We start from the raw sequence: 27,029 nt of genomic DNA on the forward strand, positions 1-27,029 counted from the left end.
TCCGCTGCCGGCAGTAGATAGCGCGCGCTGCGCGTCGCATCAAAGTGCAGCCTGTGTACTGAGGGTGCGTCGCGCTCCCCTCCCCCCCCCCCCCCCCTCACTCTTTTCGTCTAGATCTACATCAGTACTCTGCAAACTAACATGAAGTGCGTGGCAGAGGGTACGTCCCATCGTTACAGGGTTTCTTCCCCACGTGTGGAGCGCGGGAAGAATGATTGTTTGAAATCCTTTGTGCATTCTGTAATTATTCGAATCTTACGCTCACGATCCCCTTGTGAGCGATACGTAGTGGGTTGTAGCATATTCCTAGAATCATCATTTAAAGCAGATTCTTGAAACTTGGTCAGTAGACTTTCTCGGGATAGTTTACACCTATCGTCAAGAATCTCCCAGTTCAGTTCTTTCAGTATCTCAGTGACACGTTCCCACGCGTCAGACAAACCTGTAACCATGCTTCCTGCCCTTCTCTGTATACATTCAACATCCCCTACTAGTCGTATTTAGTATGGGTCCCACTTCAACACTCCCGCCAAGGTACAGAAAAGGCTCCTGTGAGGTTGCTTACAATCGCACAGACACTACCTCGGTCTAACGCCCGATCAGTTCGGCTTCAGGTGAGGTAAAACAATAGAAGACGCCGTCAACCGAGCACTGACAGTAAAAAATAGCATCGGCGACAGATACGTGACCGCCGCGCTAATCGACATAGCCGGGGCTTTTGGTGACCCCGGCGGCCGTCCCTCTTCGCCAAGTTAAGGGATATGAGGCTATCAGCTTCCCTCTACAGTAGCCACCTCGACTACTGCAGAGGCAGAGTGGCGGAATGGAGGACTGGTACACGCAGTACATGCAAGGTTGTCAAGAGAAAACAAAGGGATGCCCACGGGGCTCGATCTGCGCACCAACATTTTGGGATACAGCACTCGAGCCCTAGCTGAACACTCTGGACGGTGACGACAGTGTAAGAGATGTGGTGGCATACGCGGTTGACCTACTCGTAGTGGTTTCAGCCAACACAAGAGCAGCACTAGAGAAAAACGGCAAGCAACTGCTTTAGAAAATTAACTGTTGGTGCAAAGAAAATAAACTAAAAATAGCACTCAACAAAACTGTATATTTACTGCTCAGAGGGACGCTACAGGGGAACCCAATTCTAAAATTAGACAATACTAGCATACAGAGGAAGCAAGCCACGCATTATATAGAACTGCATTTTGACGGAAGACACTTTCAACTATCATATGAAATTGATAATTGACAAAGCCTCCAAGATTATGCACAAACTAACACGACTCAACACAGCTCAGTACAAATTACCTATTAAGACGATAAGGGCCGACCAGATTGTGATACTTGAATCCATCGCATGCTTCGCCACAAGTGCTTGGCCTCACCCACTGAATATACAGACCAACAAGACTATTGCAAGACGAGGTGAGCGTAGCAGCTCCTTCAACACCACATCACTAGAAGCACTTTGAGTTGTGATGGGGACTGCCCTATAGGCATAACAATACGTTATAGAGCTGCCCTTGATTGGCTTAAGAGGGACAGGCTCGATAAAGTCGCCGAAATTCAGGAACAAACATTATTAACAAATATGAAACATTGGCGGATTCAAACATGGCAGAGAGAGTGGGATGCATCCAACAAGGATCGCCGAGTACTCTCTCCTGATGTACACGAAAAATTACAACTGAAACATGTCGACACAAGCCAGGGGATGGTCCATTTCCTGACAGGCCATGGACACTACCCGGTACACGCATGGGATTAACTAACGATGAAATACGCATTTGTAGAGAAACTGGGTCATCAGGACACGTAACATTACTATGCAACATGTTAGCACATGTGAGATCTATACAGAACGACAGTGACATCACCAGAATAATACGTAATCCCGATATGAAACTTCATTCTATAATCCCGATTATTGGAACCCAATAAATAGTGTAACTGATATTATATCGAACACACTGCATGAAGAATACAAGCGCCAAAACCCTTATGCAAGGAGGCGTAGACAAGCACAAACTACACAACAAACCACAGGGGAAGACACAAGCACGACCACAAATTCCGAAACCGAGAAGGGACCCAACACACTAAGTGAACATGACTCGGAAGGAATCAACACAACAGGCAGTAACAATCATAAAACACCGACACCACATACTAAGTCTCCCTTAATAAGGTAACGTCGCTTGCGAGGAGAAAGCTCGAAGAACATTTATTCCGAGGCTCCTCCTCACCAACGACATATTGCTTATTGTTTAAAGTATACTGCACACAAGCAGTAATGTATTATTCTTCTTATTATGCATAGACGGAAGTACATTCTGTTCTTTATGTAAAGCTACGATCAATGAATTTTTCAGAGAAAATGTATTTTCTTTACAAAGTACATATAAAACTAAAAATGTAATATATTAAGTTATTTAAGAAATACTGCATTCAAGTAGCAATGAACTACATTCTATTTCTTCTAACAAATTTATAACCATTATTTTACTCATTATGTAAAGCTAAAATTCATGTGATCCATGTATCAAATGTTCAGTCATTATTTAATCTGTATAATACCATGTATAGGTATCTAAGGTATCACATAAAATTTGAGACTGCTACGTACAAGAAGACAAACAAACAACTTCTAAATATCGTGTAGTGTCCTGACATGCGACACTCCAAATAATCTACCAATATACACAAACACAATAAACATTTATAAACTCAAACCATTTCAGACGAGAATAGCTCGAGGTTCTACCGAGACTTTCTCACCTGATTATAGGGAGAAATAGGCTATTATCAACCAACAAGCCACTTAGACTGTGTATTACATAGCCAAATTTAGTATATCACTTCCCCCTACATATTGCAACTTATTTTCACCACACGTATTGTATGACATATTTTTATTTTTCTTTGACATTCGCATTACATAAATTATATACTAATCAACTAGGCAGAAACAAATTATATAGAACCACTCTAACAATTGTTAAGCGTTACGATTCTCTGTAACCTTACAGAAATTTTTATATATTATGTTCTTTATATTATTTTTGAAAAAAAAAAAGCATTATCAAGTGTGTACCAGTAAGATTGGAGTAATAAGTCTTTGCTATTAGATTTAGAAGCTTCCGACCCACCTTACGTTTCAAGGTGGTGGGTTACTCTATACTGTTAATTGAATAAATAAATAAAATAATACTTGAGCAATATTCGAGGGTGGGTCGCATGAATGATTTGTAAGCGATGTCCTTTGTAGGGTAATTGAATTTCTCTAATGTTCCACCAATGAACCGAAGGCTGCTACCTGCTGTACCAACAACTGAGTCTACACTGTTGTTCCACTTTATGTTCCTACTAAACGTTACACCAAAGTATTTGTATGAGTTCGCAGATTTCAGCTGTGTATCACTAATATTATATACGTAGTGTCCTACGTTTTTTCGTTTTGTGAAGTGCACTATTTTACATTTCTGAACATTCAAAGCAAGCTGCCAGTATTTGCACATCTTTGAAACCATATCATGATCTGAGTGAATATTTATGCAGCTTCTTTCAGACAGTACTTCAGTTTAGATAACTGCACCATCTGCAAAAAGCCTGATGTTGCTATTAAAATTATCCGCAACGTCATTAATATAAAACATGGACAGTGAGGGTGTCAGCACCCTTCCGTGAGTCACATGCGAAGTTACTTCTACATCTGAGATGATTCTCCATCCAAGATAATATGCTGCGTCCTCCCTACCAAAAAGTCTTGAGTCCAGTCACAAATTTCACTTAATAACCCATATGATCGTACTTGACTATAAGCTTAGGTGTGGAACTGAGTCGAATGTTTTTCGGAAATCTAGAAATACTGCATCACCCTGAGCGCGTTGATTCATGGCTTTCAGTACATCGTGTCAGAAAAGTGTGAGTTGGGTTTCGCATGCTGCCTCCTTTTTTCGTCTCGTTAGGCCAGTGGTTCCCTACATAGGACCAGTGACACGCAGAGCGTGGAGAAGTGCATCAAACCAGTCTCGAGACCACATCAATAAAATTCGCAACAAAAACCTACCTCCCATTCGTTGGTCACATTAGACCTAGTATCACTCGTCTTATGTAGCCGTGCTGGTATAGCTAGTAGAGCACTAAACTCAGGCCATGAGAGTGCCGGGCTTAATCCCTGGCAGCGTCGGAGATTTTTCTTCGTTTCATTTCCTAGGGAGTGGCCTCAGATCCACTCAGCTTGCGTCCAAGATAAGCACCGACGATCTTTTCGGGGTAAAAGGCAGTCGAGGCGATGGACCCGCGTCCCCATTCCTAGTGCTGCTGCTTATACTTTGTACAAAGACTGTATTCTACCTGCAGCCCGGTACGGGCTTGTGCTACAGACGTTACTTCTTCACCAGTTTTGATATTAGCTTCCCACAATTGGATTCTTACTTCAAAATACCCTTGTTTCGGTATCCGACGTTGGTGTAATCTCAAATAACTGTATATGATAACGTCAAAGAAATTTAGGGTGATGCAGTCCAATGACGTCATATGTTCGTTTGTACGATAGTGTTACCAATATGCATAAACTATTTATCAAATATGATCCACAGCACTGTGATTATTTAAGCTAGGATGTTGCTGTCTTGCACTGTTGTCGCTTGTTGGTTATAAATAAAAGCAGACCAGATTAGACTTACTTCTACTTGGTATACTAAATGATAGTCCTCCGTAGTTGCGGAAATATTGTCAGTAATGAATGTGGTAGTGTCACATTACAATGTTAGAAGTACGCACTTGGTGTCTGTCATATTGTTTATGTGTAGGTAAATTACTACCAAGAGATTCGAAATAAAATGAGCTCTTGAAATAAAGATCGGTATAGGATGTGTGTTTTAACTTGAGGCAACCTAATATCTCGAAAACGGCACCTTAAAAAGAAAATTGTTCAAACCACTGTTTCCCGTTCGCAGTAGATGGCGCTGTATTTGACAAATATCAAACGTGGCTGTTTTCACAATTATGACCGATCGCATTTGATTCTAGATTTCGTTTACGAAATGTAAACATTTGTGTCTAACGATTAATATTTATGTTCGAAATATACTTTTTTATTGCAAATTTGATTACACAGTACAATATGGTTAACCGCTTCAATGTTTGGTTAGAAACTACGTTTAGCGTGAGCCAGGCACAACGACCACAGGAAGCTTTATTTTGGTGAATCCCCTTGCCTCTTACCATTGGGGTGCTTGATTTCGATGAGTATCGATGGCAGGTGCGCCTGTCACTATCATGTGATGGACATTTTGTCCTGTTACAAAGGTTGTGGTCTGTATTGCGCCGGTAGCCGCGTAGCGGCCGGGGAGCCGGGAGCCGGTAGCCGCGTAGCGGCCGGGAAGAGTGTTACGACGGTTGGATGGATACACACCGAAATCAGTCACCTTGATGGCGGAGTTAGAGGGCGGCCACCGAAATGAAGCATTCCGATGGTTTGGCGACTCACCACAGTTAACGCCGTAGGGAACGAAAAGCTACGTTACCATACAAGTAGCTTATCTGCCAGAAATGTCATTGCCAAGCCATATTAGTTGTAATTTACAATCACATTAGCAACACCCAACTAACGTTTTAAGGTCAGTATCAACCGTTAGAACACAAAGGTTTTCATTTACATCGTAAATGAAATGTAGAATCAAAGGCGTCTGTTCTTACTTGCAAACACACACACACACACACACACACACACACACTCACTCACTCACTCACTCACTCACTCTCTCTCTCTCTCTCTCTCTCTCTCTCTCTCTCTCTCCCCCCCCCCCCCCCCCTCCCCTATGAATGGGAAACAACGGTTTGAGTAAACCAAACCATACGTATTTTTTGCCTTAGAATCCGAATAGGCAATAAAAACGGGGGGTTCCCGTGTGAAATAGCAAAGTTGACCCTGCCCACGCTGGAGGGGTGGTTAGATGACCAACTGTATCACAGACAGATAACCCCTTTACTAATAACTTTCACCTAGAACTTTTGTTTTTTAGAACGCGTCGCTTTCGAGATATTTAGTTGTCTAGAGTTAAAACATAGCGTGTTTCACAGTCTGCATCAGACGTCTGGGGAACAACTTTTGTTAGACAAAATGAACGCCGACACTTTTCGGTGACGTTAGGTGTCATTTTTATTGAATTCGCTGGACGTGGGATGACGAGATTCCGCTAACTAGCAGGATCTAGAAACCGTGTGTTCTGCATCTGATTACTACCGAGCCCTGTAAATTGATTGTAATTTTAAAAATAAAACCTCAAGAATGAACGTCTCTAACGGGGAAATATTTTTTAGAAGCTCGGCCTAACCCCGTTCACGCAGAGCAGACGGTTGGATTAGACATTAGAGGCTACACACATTACGCCTCAGAGTGCTTACGCACTGCCGCCTAACATGGTCATAAGCGATTACAAAACATGTCTGGCGGAAAACTTTTTGCATTCAACAAAAGCAGTTCCCCATGGTATGGACTCTCGCCCTAGACGTTGTGATGCAAATTCTTAGAAACACCATCTATGTAGCTAGTGCGGGTAACAGAAATGCTAAGGGAACTCGAAAGGATTGGAAGTCGAGATGTTTTAGCCAATCTCTGCTGAGGGAATAAAGAGCAATTACTCTGCCTTTGTTCCAATCTCACGTAGGTGCCATGATGATAAAAGATAATGCCTCTTTCAGAGGCAGTCATTTCCGTCGCACCACACGCGAATTGAGTTGGAGAGCTGTCTGATTATTTGCGCGAAGTACCTTCACAGAGCATGATGGGGGGGGGGGGGGGGGGGGGGGGTTACTTTGTACCAATATGATCGATTTCCTGCCGTATTCAAGTTTCGTATTGAATGAGGAAAAACGACTGTCCGTATGGCCCTGCACACGACCAAAAAATAGGCATAAATCGAATAGTTCGTTGAATTTTAGATATTTGCTTCAGACTCTGCTAAAGCTCTCAGTTTGTACGAGAAGGCTCTGAATGCAGCATTTTGCCCACCTGTATGACTTCTACTAGATTATTTAGAAAAATTGAAGGTTTTAAATTCTGGTATGATTGCGTTAGTCATCTTAAAACTAGCTACCCCATCAGTTCACAAGACATGATGTTTCTGAAAGATTCGTATGATTTCACAACACAGTCTTCTGCATGAGGTGGAAACTGAGGCCAAATATTAAATTATGCACTGGATTACAAAGTTTTTATTTTCAAAAGAATCTTTAAATTTTACACTGGTACACTTTCTACCTGCATGCACATGCAACGTTGGGATGATTTTTGTAATAATTACGTTTATGATCAATATTTTCATTCTGCTTTCACTGAACGCACAACAAACGTATAGAAACCTGATCCGTACTGGCAGTCGTGCTTGGAGTTACTGCATTCACAGAAGTTGCTGTGCAACGTCACAGATAACGGGAAATTGTTGGAAGGGGAAGCACACTGACAGTGTTCCAGAAACCTCCTCGAAAGCAAATAGTTTTCCACGAGATCGGGCTATGTTGGAGGCCAGTAGTGCAATGCGAGATGCGTATGCCCCGTCCACGGTTAAGACAGCTTAACATGCAGGTGCCATTGCGGTGGTGCTTCATCACATTGAAGAATAAAATTTTCGACGTTCCGTAAATTTACTCTTGGAAACCTCGCAAAACTCGTGAATCTTCTGAAAAGTCTCTCTCGCACATGACTGTGGTATACGGCTGCAGTGTTGTGGTGGTTCATTTTTCCACTTACGTGGAACCTAGCATTAGACTTTCAAAGATTTCATAAAACATCTTTACAAAAGATATTTGACGAAGATCTCTTATGTCTTGACGTGGGTCATATCACTGAACTCAAAATCTGATAGAGTATTGTTAGTTTCCGTCTCAATGCCTAGAATAAGTCCACAACACTCTACACGTGTCATCATCGACATGTGAGGGGCTGATAGTAATTGAATACTGTATGGTTTGAAACACACATGTTGACGCAAAACACATGAGGCACGTGAGCAATGGGTGACTCTCAGCTGACACACTTTTGGACTCACTTTTGAATGGACTTTACATCTCGAACGAGCACACAGCGGCAACTCTTGGATTTCCAGTTACACGAACAGTCAATGTGGTGTCAATGTAGAATGTTTTGGGCCGTAGGTGATGCATGCTGTAGATGGTGGTGTGCTGTACTCTCGACAAAAATGACGCCGAATCGCCATAACTCAATTGTACACGTTGAAGTGCAGAACGCAAAATGCCCCCCCCCCCCCTCCCTCTCCCTCACCCCCCCCCTCTCTCTCTCTCTCTCTCTCTCTCTCTCTCTCTCTCTCTCTCTCTCTCTCTCTCTGTGTGTGTGTGTGTGTGTGTGTGTGTGTGTGTGTGTGTGTGTGTGTGTGTGACTTCCTGTGCGATGCAATACAATCTCTCTCATGTTATTATGTTCATTAATCTCTCTCACTTTGTTCTCGTGATCACTGTTGATAGTGGCAGAATGGTCCTCTGAATTCGCCCAACAGGGTTTCATAAGAATTAACGTGACGTTTATTCCAAAGATCCTTATTGAAGTCCCTGAGGATTTCTGTCAACTTTCGTATGAGCTATATATTAGCAGCATGTCTCTGATTTTGTTAGATGCCTGATGAAGTCGTGTGTACTATAACAACTCGAGAACTGGCCACACTATCGTCTTGCAGGAGATTACCTTTACAGGCGCATTTTGCTTTCTGGGAACACTTCCAATAATTATGTCTTTCATTCCCTGATCTTGATACTGAGTTTTCATGTTCATGCTATTTGCTGGGTATCAATTAATATTTGGGAAAACTCTTGAGAATGGGTAAAGTGCTTAAAAAGAAGCAACAAAGTTTCTGTATACTAATGGTCAATTTTTTTAGTTTCTTAGTTAAACTTTTTGTTGTTCACATTTGCTTTGTTTCTTCCGTTTTGTTTTCAAATTTCCAGCGTGATTCTACAGTCTCTTTTTCGTATGTTGCTTGTTTTGTGAAATGTTGTGTTGAAGCCTTCTTTTGTTTATCTTAGTTAATGTGGTGACTTTTCAATGTAGCTTTCAGTCTTAACCATTTGAAAATTTTCTCGCCAATGTAATTTGTAGTATACTATATTAAGCAAACAGCTTCGTTTAGAGAGTTTGGAGACAGTACGGTGATGCTAAATTTCTATGAGCTCAGCCCCTGGATTCGACTCTGCTCTACAGTTCTTATTGGGCTAGTGTTCAGTGTGTACTGGACATTCTTTTCCCAAGAGGAATCGAATCGGTTATTTCTGAGAGGGGCGCAACTAAATAAGCATGTGTTTGTGACCTCAGCCGGAGAGCGGTGTGTTTTGTGACTGAGTCACAGGCATGATGCCTACTCGACTAGCTTTCTTATTGGACTACTGTGTACTGTAAATTTCTGGCTAAAATTTATTCAAATCGGCACAAGGCTGACATTGACCTGATGTATTGATCTGTAAATTGCAATGCTCCTGTGCTGATTGATTTCCTGGTAGACATTTAGCCATTAGTAGGACCTTTCAAAGAATTCACGAATGCCTTGTGGAGACAAACTCTGCCGAGGAAAGGTCAATTACTCAATATGAGTAAAAGGATAGGTCGTGTGCCAGCAACATCTTGGCCTGTCCGGTGTCCTGATCTCAATCCATTAAATGTATAGTTTCTGGAAAATTTAAAGGATATGGTGCATTCAAGAGCTACTAAGAATATTGACAGTCTTTACAGTGTATTCAAGGAAGATTTTGGCAGTTACAGCAGACATTTAGAATGTGGAAACAAGACAATCCATGATGCTACATTTAGAAGCTTGTGTTAGAACTAATGCTAGATATTTTGAACATTTCATTTATCCTTCAGAAGACAATATATGAAAAGAAAAAATACTTGTAGATTTAATCTTGAAATATGAAAACAAAAAAGACAGAAATGAAGCAAACATGTAATAAAAAAAGCGTCTTAAGAAAATAAAAAGATTGACCTTCTGTATATATGATCATTTTTGCTTTCTGAGTTCCCTGTCCATTCCTCAACTATTCTATCTACTTCTCCTGGTCAATTATATAATTTGGTGCAGTATGGTTCTTTCTGTTTATTATAAGCATTACATTGCATTTATACACCTTTCATTGCGCCATGTGGAAATGTTCACTAAATCCTCCTGCATTCCTTACTATCTTCCAACGAAGATTTACATGTGTGTAGGGTTAAATTGTGCATGGAGACAGACAAGTTGCAAGTTGTCTTCATGGAACATGGGTCCAGCAATGTTGTGAAGGGGGAGGTCTTTGTTAGTCCCTGTGTTATTTCCAGACTCCATTTTGTGCTGGCAATTGATGGACTCCTATGCTTCCACCACCTCCATATGCATCTTACCAAGTGGCTCATATTTTACTGTTTGAAACAGAAGGTTAATTCGGCTTCCTAGTACACTGTACACGTAGCAAGACCACTGATAGTTGATAATATATTTGGTGCGGTAGCGTGACCATTGTCGCCATATAATTTACTGCCCCGTAAGTAGATCTGTTGCAGACAATCTTTTCGTTCTTCAAGTTGCTGTAACTGCATCAGTTTAGTTCTGAAAATGCAATTGTTCAGTTTATTTTTGTACATTGTAATGCTCCTGCTCTCAGTTTTGACAAAAATTGAAAACGATGTTAGCTGTAATTGAATTTTACTCGTAGCCCCTGCTTCAGTTGTAATGAGGATTTAAGTGCGCAACTGGCCTTCAGAGCATTATTGCTACAAACTTGGATGCTAACAACTGTCAAGACAAGAGGGGAGTGCTAGTTATAAATAAAGTCCATGAAAAGAATTACAAAAAATAACATAATCCATATAAAATGTCATACTCAGTTAAAAACAACTGTAAAAGCATAGCAGTTGGGGTAGTCAGTATGTAAAGTCAAACTCATGCCCTGTCATGTGTAAGAGACTTAAAATCACAGTGTGTTCAGTAGCGAGGGACTGAGAAGGCTAAGTGCCATATAAAGAGCAAACATAAACACCACTTACGCTAAAAGCAGCCGACAGAGCACGTTACTGAGGACTACAAGGAACTGTGTAGTTCAACCTGTCACGGGCAAGGAGGGCGTGATGGTGTGTACACAAAATGTATGAACCGATATGAATCGTGGCCGATACCAAGAAGTGACGTGAAAAAAGGACTGATCGATCGGTCCATTTAAAAGACATGGGGAGGAAAATAAACACATTAAAAATTGCAGGTAAAAGCGTCGTAGTCTTACAAAAGATACATAATATGTATATATAATCTTTATAGATAAGATGTAAAAATCATACTGTGCCTGAATGTAAATGTGAGAGGGACAAGATAAAAATAACAATGAAGGAAGGGGAAGTGCGTAATATGCATTATTTAAATCATAAATAAAGAAGCGATACCTTCTACAAAAATAGCAAAAGGGAAACAGTGTGAGAAGCGTAGTTGTATATAGTATGCAAATATATAAACCTCGTGGATTATTGTTTATAGCATGGCCATCATGATGTGATGCGAATAACTAAAGAAAACCACACCCAGCGACAGAGCCATAAAGATTTGTGTGTGTGTGTGTGTGTGTGTGTGTGTGTGTGTGTGTGTGTGTGTGTGTGTGTGTGTGTGTGTGTGTAAAATGGCAGCATGTAGAAACAGTCACGTGTAGTAAAAGAAAACTCTTAAGTACTTGGCCCCAACTGCGGCATGTATGTTGTGACTGGCTTAAAAGTACTAAATGATAAACATAAAATACTACACACAGGCAGAAATAACACAACCATGGAAGCTTGAAAAATTAGACCTGGAGATGTAACATTAGCATTTGAGGAACTCATAATTATATGACATAAACAAGTGTTTAAGTGTAGATAGTTCATTTAATGTGGGCTATTGGTTATAGTTCAAATTATACAGCATTTCAGTCTCTTGTAACAAGTCAAATATGCAACCTTTAGGCTGTGGGTGGAGAATGCTAACATTTTCATGTATGTTGGTATCAAATGCTATTGAGCCTTAACATGTTTAGTTAAGACTAATCCTAGTGTCTAAATCCTAGTGTTCTTTAAATCGGACAGTGAATGTATGTCCTGTTTGGCCAATATATAGACAGTGACAATACTTTCATTCAGTTGTGTATACACCTACCTGACTGCATGTATGGCTTTCTATTATAGGTTTCTTTTGCCATCCCTTCCATTTCTTCATAATTTTGGCACATTAGTGCTTCTAATAGATATTCACTACTTTCTTTCACAGTCTCCTTTGGTTTCCTTTCCCAAAAACTTTTCTGACCACTATGACTGCTAGAAACCATTCTCTCATTCAAAAAGCTTTTTCTGTATTGGAGTTTTATGCGGTCATTGATCTCTTTCTGAACATCAATCGTTGAAGATAAATGTTTGTGGATTTCTAGAGCATTTCAAAATGTTAGGGTTTGTGGAGACACTATGTGGGAATATGTTACACAGCCTCAGTACATTTCACTTGGTTGAGATCACTGACTAGTACATCATTGTAATTATTACTTACAGTGGTCAAATAGTTTTTAGGCCCTGTTTTGTTACCAATGTACATGTAAGCCCTTCATATTTTTTTTGTTTTTGAAAATATTAGTTTCCAGCACTGTTGAAATGTACTGATTCATTATACGCAAACAGTTGATCTCAATTACCTACTGTTCTTTAGATGTGCGACATCAACCATTTGTGTGTGCACAGGCAATGTTTATACTGGCACTTGACATACAAGACCCCAGTTGATGGTAATTAAACTTTGAAATACTTTGATACATGCAAGTATGCAAAAGACCGTTTCATTGGAGTTCAAGCCAGGTTGCCAAGATAATTTACTACTTTTCATGTAAAATAACCAAAAACATTAAGAACATTTCTGATGAATGGTGTTCCATAAACAATAATTTGTATATGTCACCAAAATATGACTTGATAGTACAAAATGTTTTCCAGATGTGAAACCAGCACTGAAAACTGCAAAACTAAAAGTAAAAATTGTGTCAGATAGCTACATTTTGTTTACCATTATTACCACTATTAATAAAGGCACTATGTGCTCATTTATGAACTCTGTTATGGACTACCTGTGGAAATGAATTTTTCTCAACAACAGACTAGTTATTATGTGCAAATTTTTAATCTCTCTTTTTCTGATCACATTTCTTTCCATTGCAACTTGATGTGATATAGACGTGTCAGTCAGCGAGCACATAAAATATGCAATCAGGATACAATAGCATACCAATATTTATAAAGTCTTTATTTGCTTTTGTCTCTCTCTCTGTTTCATATCACTGAAGAAAGACTCTACTCCTGCTTTCAGATATTCGAGCCCAGCTGTCAGAACAGCTGCGCTGTCTGGACTGCCGGTTGGAGTCTCAGGTGTCCCTGGTTGAAGAGCTAAAGGACTACTTCCGGCGTCGTGCTGAAGTGGAACTAGATTACAGCAAGAACCTAGAGAAACTTGCTCGTACCCTGCAGATGAGACACAAGGAACAGCGCCAAAAGTAAGATGCTTAGTTACTACCTTACTCCCCACTAATAAATTGTAAATAATATTTTATCTCTTTTGGAGACTGATTTCACAATTAGTTGGAGACTAATTTCACAATTAATAAAATATTTTGTGTTATTATGGCATGGTCAAAGGGCATAATAGCCCGGAATATTTTATTAATTGTAACAATTCCGGCTGTGAAAGTTTTCATTTTACAATGACACTGATTTGTACTGTTATAACAAATGGTGTTATCTTTCAGTTTTTAGTACTTTTGTTTCCTAGCTGTTGTCGTGACATATGCACTCTCTCTCTTTCTGGAAGAGAATTATTGACAGCCATCATGTTTCAGTGGTTAAGTATTGCAGCACTGGCAAAATTAGTCAAGTGACTGTAAGCTGATTTTTCACAACAAGGAGAAAACAGTGATATATTGAACTCATTATTACTGTGAAAATCAAAACAGTAACAAATTCATTATTGTTTTAATAGTTTACCTAGTACATGTCATCTCCACGAAATGCTACACTAGAAAATTAATGAAAACTATCCAGTGTATTCACCTACCCCGTTTTGCTTGCACTCGACTGTTGTAAAACAAATGCTAGACCTCGTGTACAAATGGTTTCAAATCCTGCAAACTGTTTAAATTTTTCTTTCTTGCTTGTGAATGAATTTGTATATAAAGTTTCATGTGCCATGTAAATTATCTCTTGTTGTTATGGTTATGGCTGCCATTCTTCTGTGTTTCATCTAGAATGAAACCTGTTCAGTCGCATGGTGCAATGTCCTAATATCTTCAGCTGCAGGATCTCCTGTTTTTATTATTTGTTTGATGACAGCTGTAAAATTAGTTATGATGCAGATGACAGCTGATCTCTTCAGGTGTAACAGACATCGCACCCCTAGAATTGTAGACATGAGTGGTGTCTGGTCTGTCGGACACGTCCGATTTGTTAATTTGGTGACTTTGGACATCATACGTTCTTCACGCCATCCCTTAAGGAATGCAGATGGCCCTTCTGGTGGCAGTGCTTGTCAAGTTTCTTCCTGCTGTGATACACCTTCTCCCGTGGACATACAGGGGGTGGACACATTTGTAGAAACACTAAAAGCATGAAAATTACCATGCTTAATACAGTGTAGGAAAACTGCTGGCATCCAAAACGACTTCCAGTCATCTCAGAATGGATAAATACAGGTCCCATATGGTTTTCATGGAAATCTTATACTATTCTTACTGTAAAATAGTGACAAATTCAGCTAACAGTGATAGACGTGGGTAATCATCATGCATCCTTCTCTCAAAATAGTCCAATAAAAGGCTAATTAATACTGAGATCTGGTGACTGGTGGCCAATAGAGATGTGGCAATTCATCGTCGTGCTCACAAAACAAGTCCTGGACAATGTGAGCTGTGTGAACAGGTGCCCTGCTGTCTTAAAACACAGCATCACTCTTGGGGAACGAGTATCGTACTGCGGCATATACCTGATCAGCCAAACGTCATATAACCCATGGCAGTAATGCAACATTGCAGAGTAACCATAGAATACCATGACACAGCTGCCCAAATCATCAAACCTGTACCATGTTTCACTCTTGGCAGCAAGCAGTTTCCACTTGGGGCTGTGTATATCAAACATAAGCCCAGCTTGAAGTTTAGTTGGAAACAGTGTGAAACAAAACTAATCTGACTTATGGAGTTCCCTTTAGGGTCCTTCGGTGCCAATAGTATTAAGGAGTGCTACTTTCAGTTCTGTAGTGACTTTTGCAGCTGTTCTCTTATTTTTTGTCACAGTCCTTTTCACTGACCGTCTGTCACTATTGCTCACACAATTTCGTCCTCATTGTGACTTAGTAGATGCAGTATGAATCTTCGATATTCTCTCTCTTGAGACACCAAACACTTTGGCTACCTTGGTTACAGAAGCACTCACAATACGAGCACCAACAGTTTGCCCTAATTTGATTTCACTTTTCTGTGGCATACTGCATTAACAACACAGAACACTGTTCTAACCATAGCCGATATGTGCAATCTGTTGAGGGTGTCACACAAGTGCCATTGATGGTTAAATACAAAAGCAGCACCTGCAGGTGTAGCTAGCATCAGCATTTATGTTCAAGTACTGATTTCTTGGGGTGTTTCTATATTTGTGTCCAACCCCTGCGTGTGTGATGTGTTTCTTCAATTTCTCCTGGCATAATTAAAGACAAAACAGTTCATGGGGGACGGTCAGATGTTAGTGTCAAATAGACACAGTTTTTTGACAACTGATCATGTTGCCATCATCAGTTTGCTGATGAACTGACTGACTGCATAAGAGCTGCTGTGCATTTATTACCCAGTGGTCCCATCTTCTCCTCAGTGAGATCACTAGATGTACTATTTCGAGTCCTCAAATCATTATGCTATATGCATTCTGTATTCAGTCCTCCAACTTACACTCAAATGGTCTTTTGAACACATGAAACCTGGATCTCAATTTAGCAATTGTACATTCCAGTGTTTGATGAGAATGAGAACGTCTGTAACTAAAAAATATATACAGGGTGGTCCGTTGATAGTGACCGGCCAAATATATCATGAAATAAGCAACAAACGAAAAAACTACAAAGAACGAAACTAGTCTAGCTTGAAGGGGGAAACCAGATGGCACTATGGTTGGCCCGCTAGATGGCGCTGCCATAGGTCAAACGGATATCAAATGCATTTTTTAAAATAGGAACCCCCATTTTTTATTACATATTCGTGTAGTATGTAAAGAAATATGAATGTTTTAGTTGGACCACTTTTTTTGCTGGCAAATTTGAAAAGCTTTAGGTACTATTATATTGACTGTGCAGCTGATGGAAACAAGAGAAACCTCAGGAGGATAGTACCACTTTGTTTATCATGTCTTGTGGCAACCTGTGTGGAAAGACAGGACGAATTCGCCAGATACACCAAGTGCAGAGTTGTCTGCTCTGCCAACCATCTAAAACCTGAGCGCTGCTTGGTAGGATCTGTCAGATCTCCTGCCAATGCGGCATTACATATATAGGTCAGATGATCCGTCATGTCAATGATCACTACTGTGAATACTAATGGCACTCCAGACTGCATCAGGCTAAGAAGTTGGTGGTCAAAGAGTGCTGCCTATTGGAATTACTTGGAATGGATTATGAGCATACTAAGGTTGCAACTCAGGCATCTCACTTCTGTGACTGTGGCATTGAAGAATCTATTGAGTTTTGAGTAAAGAAACAGCTGAGCGATCATGATAGTTGCAACATCCCCTCCGAAAGGCTTGAGAAATCCAAATTTGATCTCATAAAGAAGAGGAAGGAACAATTCCACAATGAACTGACTTCTGAACCAGGCAGAGCAACAGTGGAGTTGGCATCTGCACGCGTACCACAGATGGAGTGAGAAGTTGGGGGGGGGGGGGGGTGTTTATTAGCCTAGTCGTGCACCCAAACCTTGGTGCAAACTGCATACAGAGCTGCAGGTTAGAGGGAATGGGTGAGGAAATCACACTTGATGATAACGTGATTGCTAGCCAAAATATTGTGTCCATTGGACAATGACATCCACCATTCACCTGTGAACTATTTAATCACTAATTACACTGGGAGAAGTTGAGGAATCACATCACATATTTCAGTAGAATCATTTTATGCAAATATAAACACAGTCCTGAATCAGTTATAACAATGTTCACCAACTGATTGGTCAGTAACTGCTATTCAACTCTTTGATTGTTGTTGATGAGTTAACTCGTGCTCCATTGCATCCCGGGGTGGTGTTCACGAGTTTAAGTGTGACCTCCGGATTTTCATTGATGGCTATTGATGAACTAACTTGGGCCTCATTGCTGGTCTATGGGTGCTAATATGAGTGAATATAATCATGACACCACTTAGGTACCAACATGCTGTTGCCGAGTTTAAACATACAGTGTATAACCAGAAAGTGGTAGTGAAATGCTCTGTAACACATTTGATGATTGATTTTTGGAACAGGTGTCAACTAGGGAATGATACAAGAATTATATCATTCTTTATATTATTTTTGACAGAAAAACCTGAAAAAAAAACACATTTTATAACTCGTAAAGCAATTTACTGCAGCTACATCTTCACTTCGAATTATTGCAAATTTTGGAGAGAGAGAAATCAGTAAAGTGACATCAGGTAATAACCAGAGGCAACAGATGATTTAGAGTATAGGTGGAACGTATCACATCCAAGAAGAAAATGGTGTTTCCAACTTCATCATTGACTCTCTCCTTTGAGGAATGTATTTACCACTATGTTTTTGTGGTTTATAAAAGAAAATAAAATTATTGTTCCCTTCACAATAATTTTGAAATGAGATTTTTTTATGGTGGCAACAGTGAAAAAGTGCCTCAAGTTTCACTTCGGATCCCATTAGTATAAACTTTCAACTCACTGCTTCAAATGGCTAGAAAATGTAATCACCATTGTTTGTCAGGGCATGCAGAGTACAATATTTTTATCTCTAAATTACTCAGTCATGTATGTTTGTGTACAATTTTTAAGTTGTGATTTAACAAAAAGCACTGACCATTTCAGACGAGAACAATGGCCACTCTTCTCTAGCTACTCCTGTTGGCAGCAGCTTATCACACAGACTAAGAATCTGAGCAAAGACCATGCAGTTCTGTCTGACATATACTCCACTCACGTTGTGGGCCGTTTCACGCAAGTTGCAGAGGATGTACAACGCATTTATCGGAGGGTGAGTAGTATATTTTCTGCATGTCAATATTCCCACAAGTTGCAGAGCTGAAAGATAAAATTTATCATAACATTGAATTATGTGGGAGGAATACTACAGTAATAATTAGAAACTATAATAATCATTTCTTGAAGATACAACATTTTCTGCACAAATGTTTTAGGAACTATGTGGTACTCTTTAAAATTCTGATTTTTGTATGTACATTGTTTTGTTTTGTACCCTGTAAGGATAACATTTTGGTTAGGAGGTATTTTCTGTTACTCAAAAGCTCAAATACTGTATCAGCATGCTCGATTATATTTATACTGTATTTTTAATTAATATTGCTTTAGTGCCGGGAGATTGGCTATGAAACGCATGAAGAGATCTTGCGTGTACTTCACGAACTTCACACAACAATGAAAACTTACCACAGCTATCAGGCAGAGTGCCGGCAAGCTGAAACAAAACTCAGAGTTGCAGAAGCACAGCGATTGAAGCTTGAACAAAGTCTGCCAAAGGACAAGCTTGACCGTTCCAAGAAGTATCGCCTGATTGAAAAAGAAGTACAAAAGGTATGTTATCTATACAGTGTAATGTAGTCTGCCATGCAGCGACAACTATTGCTCGACACCAGTAACTGAGGTTATGGTCAGAATGGTGGCACCATTGTATTATATGAGGGAGAGGGAGAGCTGCAATGCAGTAATTTGACTGGTGGATTGCTGTAACACACTGAACCATTAAATGTTCGTGTTCATTCTCTGTATAAATAAACCAATGGTCAAAACATATATTTTTTCATACAGTGTTTCTTCTGTCTTTCACACATTTGCACATGATTGTACATTAAATTAGAAAAGTTCTAATACCGATTTGCCCTGTGGTAGAATAATTTTGTGTGAGAGTATTTTACTAATCATGAATGCTTGGTTTTGTGTAATGAAATCCGTTAATCTTATCATAATTTGTAGGATCACAGAAATTTCTGTAGAATTACACACATTTACTGCAGATTTTTTTTTTTTTTTTTTTTTTTTTTTTTTTTTTTTTTTTTTTTTTTTTTTTTTTGGGCCCATAAGCTCAAATCATATTCCTTGTGGCATAGTGTCTGTCTGTCTGTCTGTCTGTCTGTCTGTCTGTCTGTCTGTAATATGCACACTACCAATGTAATCAGTTCACAAGCTGCTCAATCATCATTTCTGCCAACACTCACTCCTTTTCTTTTTTGCATCTCAATATATATGTTGATATAAGTAGTTTTGACCTGCCAGTGGGCTGCTCTTCAAAGTTTCCAGATACCAGTGTGGAATATGGTTTCAGCCTTTCACAAGTAAACCAACACAGCTTATACTCCACAGAAAAGGAGACTAATCCGATTTCAGTTGATCTGGATTTTTCAGCTTTTGATCAAATGATATAGGTTACTACTATGTATAAAAATTGATGCAATTGTAATGGATGGTGGTATTGTGCTTGTTGAGCGCAGCGACTGTTAAGTGAAATTTCACCACCATTGCTTTGATGCTAGTACAGTTTAATGTCGTCAAAGCATCAATTTGCTGTAAAATCTTTATGTGCAAAGCACAATCATCATTGAGTGAATATACTATGTACCTTAGATATTCTTACTTGCTTTCAGATTTAATATTAAAATTGGCCATTTCTAAATCTGCAAAGAAAACTGATTTGTTTGTGGGCATGTGAATAGTAGTAAGAGAAAATAATGATCCTTGGGAAATAAAATGTTCAGGCAGTTGTGATATTTGGCTAAAAGATATTTTCTGATGGAGTCTTTGGGTAAAGAGTTCTTGGTTAACTGCTGCTTAAAATTCATACAAAATCCCAAGCTTTTCAGTGATCCCTTCCCTTGCTATCAGGGGCTAAGCCTGACTGCACTGAAACAGCTTTTAAGGCCAGAGTATGGCATCTGATGGAGATTTTATCTGAATTTGTCGTGGCAAGTTAACCGAAAACTTCTTATGCAATTAGTGTGCTTGTTTTCTGTATAGATTAGCATAGTAGCCATGGCAGAGTTAATTAAAAAAGCGAAGGTGGTTTAAAATTTCTGTCACCTTCTTCAATCTAATTCATAGTGCTCAATGGAATATTTCTTTTTACAGCGCAAGAACAAGTACAATGACGCCAAGCTGAAGGCACTTAAGGCCCGTAATGAGTACGTGCTATGCCTTGAAGCCTCTAACACTACTATTCACAAGTATTTTGTTGATGATCTCTCTGACCTAATAGACGTGAGTAGGTGCCTGTCTGGCATCTTTATTAGATACATAACTCTTTTTGACAGTAATGCGTCATAAATCTGAAATAATTATTTACAGGGGTTGGACAAAAATATGGAAACACTGCCGCAAGAAATGCATTTTTGAACATAAATGCAAATGGTAGCCAAGCCTGGCAGGTTGCGCTGTTGTTTGACCATGAATGGTACCTGTGTAATGCCCTCAGTACATGCTCAGTGTAGTTGTGAGTGCATTATGTTAGAGCTAAGTGAATTCAGCTGTGGGTAAATTGGTGGTGCTTCTGTAACTGAGGTAGGTGAAGTGTTTGGTGTTTTGTGAGGCACTGTGTCAGAGGCTTATGCCACACACAGGCAAAGTGAAAAAACATCATCTGCTAAGTCATAATATGGACATGGTTGTCCATTGAGTGATTGTGATACATGATCATTGAAAAGGATTTTGATGAAAAATAATGGTGCACAGCTGCCAAAGTCACTGCAGAACTGGATTTTTCACTCGTGAACTCTGTCACTGCCAAACACTAAAGGAACTCCACAGGATGAGAATTCCAGGGTAAGCTGGAATTCCAAAACCACCCATCAGTGGTGCAAAAACCCATCACAGAAAAATGCAGTCCTGAAGCCATGACACCTGGACTAGGGAGCAATGGACAAGTCATTTGTTCAGATTATTCTTGTTTCACACTGTTCCAAACTTATGGCCGAGTGTAAGAGTGAAACGTGGCTGGGGTTCGGTAATGATTTGGGTAGCCATATGATGGTGTTCCACCGGCCCAATGGTTATTCTGCAAGGTCGCACGACTGCCAGTGCTTATGTGACCATTTTGGCTTACCTTGTCTATCCCTTGGTACAATGTTTGTCCCTCATTGGTGATGCTGTGCTTAAAGACAAAAAATGGATTCAGGACCCGTGTTCACACAGCTTGCAATGTCTAGGACCGAGTTCTGTGAGCACAAGGGTGAAGTGTCCTATCCCTTTTGGCCAACAAAGTTACCAGATCTCAGTATTATTGAGCCTTTGTGCTTTACTTTGATGAGAATGGTGGATGATTGCTATCCACCTTTGTCATCATTACTTTAACTAGGCACTATTTTGCAGGAAGAGTGGTATATGTTTCTATTGAAAACCATACAGGACCTGTATTTATCCATTCCGTAGATAAATCGTTCTCTTTCCTAATGTCAGTGGTTTTCCTACAGTGTACAAGGCGTGGTAATGTGTTTTTGGTGTTTCCTTATTTTTGTCCACCACCTGTATCTGTGGCCATATGTGAAATGGCATGTAGAAAGATAGGTAAAAAAATTGTAGGTAAGTAAAAATCAGTCATAAAATTGTTCACAAAACTTTTATTTATAAAATACAGGCTACAATTTTGTTCTTAAGTTGAGTTCTTGGTTGGTTCATATTACTCCTGCTCACTCTTTTGTTGTTGCATTAGTAATTCACATTTTAATCTATATAGTGGTTTAAAGATATGAATCCTTTGGTGCTTGGCCCCAAGTAACAGACAATAATTTCATAAATATGTGGTAAGTAGACCCATCTAAAGGTGTGGAACACTAATGCTGTAATAACAATTGTGATTTGGGATCAGATTGTGGTATGTTGTGGTAGCTTCTGCAAACCAGAGTAGATTAACTTGTAGCATGTGGAGTTCCAACAAAACCATAAGTAGATGACTGTTATTTATCATGAGTAAATTCAGCGTTATTTTCAGTATTTAAAGGAACTCTAGGTGGAACAGAGGTTAATATACATTGCCTGACAAAATAAAATGTGAAGTGCTAGTCAATGGGAGACACACAATAAGGCCTATTTCGAAGTGTACCATCTGCTGATAACACTTCCTCATATGGTTGTGTGGGATCTCCATGTCTTTCACACTGATCACTTGACATGTGACACTGTTCATAATCCATATGTAGCCTACCAGGCTTGGCAATAGTTCTAAATACAAACAAGAGAGTGAAGTTGGGATAGTCTTGTTAGGGGTGGGAAGTATAATGTTGGTGGTGACCTGGAAAAAATAGCTACTCAAAGTGGTGGCACAAATGTCCACCCTGTGCAACTATTTCTGATATGCTGTGGTATGGGAAAACTTAAACAAAACATAAGGTAAGCAGAGCTCAGAGGCTGCAGGGAGTGAAAGCGTAGACCCAAATGAGGTTACAGTTTCAAACACAATTTAATTTTATGAAAAATTAAAAAAAAAACTTGTTCACTGGTGCAAATATATATCACAAAACACGATAAAATTTTTTAAACTCCAGGCCTGAAGGGCCGCTGAACATTCACAACTGTAATGTCAGAATGACAATCTTAAGATTCAACATAAGGAGATAATCACGGTCTGAAGGACCCAACACCTTTGATTAATTATTGACCAATACAATAAGTTACTGAAAGGAATGACTTTAATCATTCGGCCAGAAGGGCCAATCAAATATAACTACAAATGCTGTTTTGATAATGCTACAAGAATGCAAAACCAGCAGTTAATTTACTTCGTCCAAAGGAGCAGTAAAGACCAAAAGACAAATTCATATACCAAAGGTTTTTTTTATTTTTTTATTATTATTTTTTTTATGAAACAAGCTAACAAGATAAAATTAATAACCAAAAAGGGGTAGTGACGTTGCCACTTGGCCTGAAGGGCCTGAATATCAGTAGTAATAAATATTTGAGAATGGTTAAAGTTAATGAGTTAGCACTTAAAACCAGCCCGTGCTTCTCACCACTAGGAAAAATTTACAATCAGCTGTGCTAGGACTGCCTGCCTTAGCAATATGGCACAGACCAGCAGAACAACTAGAAACTTCACCAACGTGGCGAATCATCCACATAGGGCATGACAGCAACTCTCTATAACACATAAAATAAAAATTACTGAACATTGAAACACAAGGTTCAAAATATAACGCCTATCTAGGCAGGAACTGTTAATGATGCCCACTGGCCTTCGTAAATCTTCGACTTAGTAAATGTACTAAATAATAATACCACTCAACAAATTGTAAAATACAAGATCGTTATTGCACTTAGGTCAGAATAAAACTTCAACCACAGATAATATTTTAGGTTCAGTTATTAAGGCACAGAGAGTTAACACTCTTTTCTAGTGTTAGTTACACTTGACAATATAACAGCAGATCATTGAATCGGGATTTCGGGCATGCCTGAGCCTACTAAAATTGCGAAACACCATGGCACACGACCTTACAGCAAAACACACTCGACGACACGGGCAGAAATTGAGTGAGACACATCAAGTCAAGAAATTCTCACAGTTAGTCCAGAAGGCAGACAAGCATTCGGTGACAGGTTGCAACCAGCACCAACTCGAGTAATGTCAATTGCCCCAGTTCTGCCGTAGCAACACGGACATGCCGCGTCAACAGTTGCCACACCGAGCTTCCTTATCACACAGCCTGTCCAGAACAACTGCTGCCGCCCGAGTACAAACGCTCGTAGCAATCACGTGCGTTCACAGGAAGTTATACCACCTTTTTCGCAACATTGCTCTGCCACACAACCGGAAACCAAACTCCCCGTCTCACTCCGGCAGCACCACTCGATACTCTCGTCCTCAGCAGGTCTCTCCCCAGAATGCAGCGCCCTCCGAAATTTAAAAGCAAATGGACCAATCGCGGCAGAGCAAAGCCAGGCTCCAGAAGATGACACACCACACCTAGGCAAAGATGAAGGTGATACCGTTCAATTTCAGTGTCATGATTGGCCTCATCTCAAAATGAGTGTTTGGCGTATTAGTTAGGGCATGACATGGCACTGATGGTGGGAATGGTTTGCAGTGCGGTGGTGCTTGTTGAGTTAATCAATTGATTGGGTTTCACTAGGCATAGCCCGAAAAGAAGAGAAAGATTTTGTAAGTAATTGTTCAAGACAAAAATTTGTAATTGATTACACATGAGAGAGACTCTTGGAAGATCTTGTGAAGAATGTAAATGTTCTGTCACAAAAATTAGGCATGTAGATGTTCTAAAAAATCTACTCTATGCAATTTTGACTGTGAATTTTGATTATTTAGGCTAAAAAAAGTTTTACTTTTGAAGTTAACAAATAAGTGTCAGCATTTAGTAACAAACTCCAAAAGATGAAAATAAAGGGACACCTGTTTCAGCATGGATTTGAATCTGTACTAGATTATGAGAAAATTAAGGTAAAGTTTTGATGTGACTTCATCAGGCTACTTGCATGGTGTAAAACCCAATTGTGGTAGTAGCGCAGTGGCTGAGAACACAGTTTCAAGATTTTTCGCACCACGTTCAAATCCAATCTTGTGTTCATTTTTTTCTGTTGTTGTTGCTGAAGTATTGAAATCATCTCTTTTTATGATGTTATGAAATGCAGTGGAATGAATGGAAAAGTGAAGATTTCAGATCTAACTAAGAATAGATTGTTTTCATCACAATTTACACAGATTATCGCCTTCCAGAAAACTGTCAATAGTTTTTGTTTGTCTCCTAGATGCTAGTGACAAATTTGGTCCTTGAGACCATCAATACTTACACCAATTAATGGGACAACATCAGAATGTGCATGCAACAGCCACAAAATCTGCTTGTGGTGCTCCTAATTTTTATGAACACACAGGTTTTGTTAATATGTAAAAGTAAAAATCGGAGCAAAAATAAATTACTGTTAATGATATAATGTATATGATGATACAATCTGTAATAAGATTTGAAACAACTTTTTGTTTTATCAATAATTCAATTCTATGCTAAGATTTCACACAAAACATTGATGTGACTTATTTCTGCGACATCAAAAGAGAAAACGAAACATAAGATTGGATTTTAACACAGAGCCTGAAATTTTGAAATGGTGCTCTTAGCCACTGTGCTACCAACTCAATTTCTTTTATGGTATGCGATTGGACTGATGAAGCTGTGTTGAAAGTTTACCATCATTTTCTCAAGAACTATTGAGTGTAGGTGTCAATATAAGTGTCACTTTATTTTCACCGTTCTGTCACCATGACAAGTTTGAAACATACCAGTGTGTGCCCTGTAGTGGATTCTCTTTCCAGTTATGTACAAATGATGTGGTTCTCATTATAACAATTACTATCAGTTTGCAGGCCATTGTCATTGTTCTTCATAACACCCTGCAAAATTAACAGTATTCAGTGTAATGTTTTCTTTCATAATGTCCAAATCAAAATTTAGTTCATCCTGTGGCAGTACATAAAAGGTCAGCCGTAAAGTTTCGTGTGTTTTCATCCTATGTGGTATTGTCTCGCAATTCACAACACATGTTCCTACATACCACTGCACACCAGCTGTCACTGGTAGACTGCATCTCTTGATATCACTTTCGCTTCACAGTATATATGACAGGTGCACATAGTAAATTTAGATTTACGCAGTGCATTTACCCAAAGCATTACAAAAAAGATCAAATGTAAGTTGATACTTTGCATACTCAGTTGAGAAGAGATTCATCTAACAATGTAAATAAAGCAAAACAGTCACATTTCATCGTATAAAGCAAAACAATAAATGTTCTAGACCTTCAAAGATATATGTACAGAGTGAGAGGAAGCAAAGGGAAAGAAAGCAGAAAAAGCTAAACTTTTGCAGTTAGGAATATCTTCACAACCTCCTAAATTCATGCAATCAGACATCTGATTCTTTCCAACCAGAATCCACAGTAACAGTAATAAACTGTAGACAGCAGTTTTGTTCATTTGTCATTACCAAAGGAGCATTCAGTTAGTATAAAGGTAAATGGCCTTTGATACCATGATGCAAAAATTTTCACACGAAAAGGGATTTTCACACATGTATGTGGCCCCTCTCCCCCCTCCCAAAAACACACACACACACACACACACACACACACACACACACAAAGTGTGTGTTTCTTTCTAGATTGTGGTAGTAGTAAAGCTCCCACTTCTGAGACTTTAAAGAATCAAACTCACATGTTAAACTTCAAATTACTTTACTAATGAGTTAATAGGTTAAAACAGTTGACATTAAGCATCTAAGTTAGGAAAAGTTTAGAAATGATTTGAAATTGTGCTTAAAGTTTGTTGGAAGTCATTAGCTGCTCACATTCTCAAATATTGGGTGAATATAATGTAGGTAATCTGCAAGTCATGATTTATGCTGCCTCAAGATAGATGCAGTGTCTAATTTTAATACTTGTCTTACTGTGTGATTGTACAGCTTAATAAGTAGATTATGGCGGCATTTCATTTTTTTAAATTTGGTCAATAGTTATATGAAATACTGAAAATCATATTTTTGTTATCCTTGGAAGCTGTTACATAGGCAGTCTGCAACTGGGTCCGGTTGACTGTGTCCTGGGTTAGTCGTTTAGTGATGCAGATTGCAAACTATTCAGAAATGTTAATCTGGTGACAACAGAGACTTTTTAAAATCTCATTAAAGAACATGAGGATGTTAACGGTGGTGATAACATGTATGATAAATATGCTTCGTCAACAAATTTCTCATGCTCTTTGAAAGTTGCTTT

The 27,029-nt window shown here is 39.2% G+C and overlaps 1 protein-coding gene across 1 annotated transcript in view; it reads left to right on the forward strand.

The window, feature by feature from the left end:
* LOC124798936 (SLIT-ROBO Rho GTPase-activating protein 1-like) overlaps positions 1 to 27,029 on the forward strand; it is a 659,943-nt gene that overhangs the window by 553,363 nt on the left and 79,551 nt on the right. The window contains exons 3-6 of the mRNA XM_047262471.1: positions 13,362 to 13,545; positions 18,117 to 18,282; positions 18,618 to 18,839; positions 20,388 to 20,516. Coding sequence (XP_047118427.1) covers positions 13,362 to 13,545; positions 18,117 to 18,282; positions 18,618 to 18,839; positions 20,388 to 20,516 — 701 coding nt within the window. The remainder of the gene's footprint in view (positions 1 to 13,361; positions 13,546 to 18,116; positions 18,283 to 18,617; positions 18,840 to 20,387; positions 20,517 to 27,029) is intronic.

This window comes from Schistocerca piceifrons, chromosome 5, assembly GCF_021461385.2.
Source record: "Schistocerca piceifrons isolate TAMUIC-IGC-003096 chromosome 5, iqSchPice1.1, whole genome shotgun sequence".
Taxonomy (NCBI): domain Eukaryota; kingdom Metazoa; phylum Arthropoda; class Insecta; order Orthoptera; family Acrididae; genus Schistocerca; species Schistocerca piceifrons.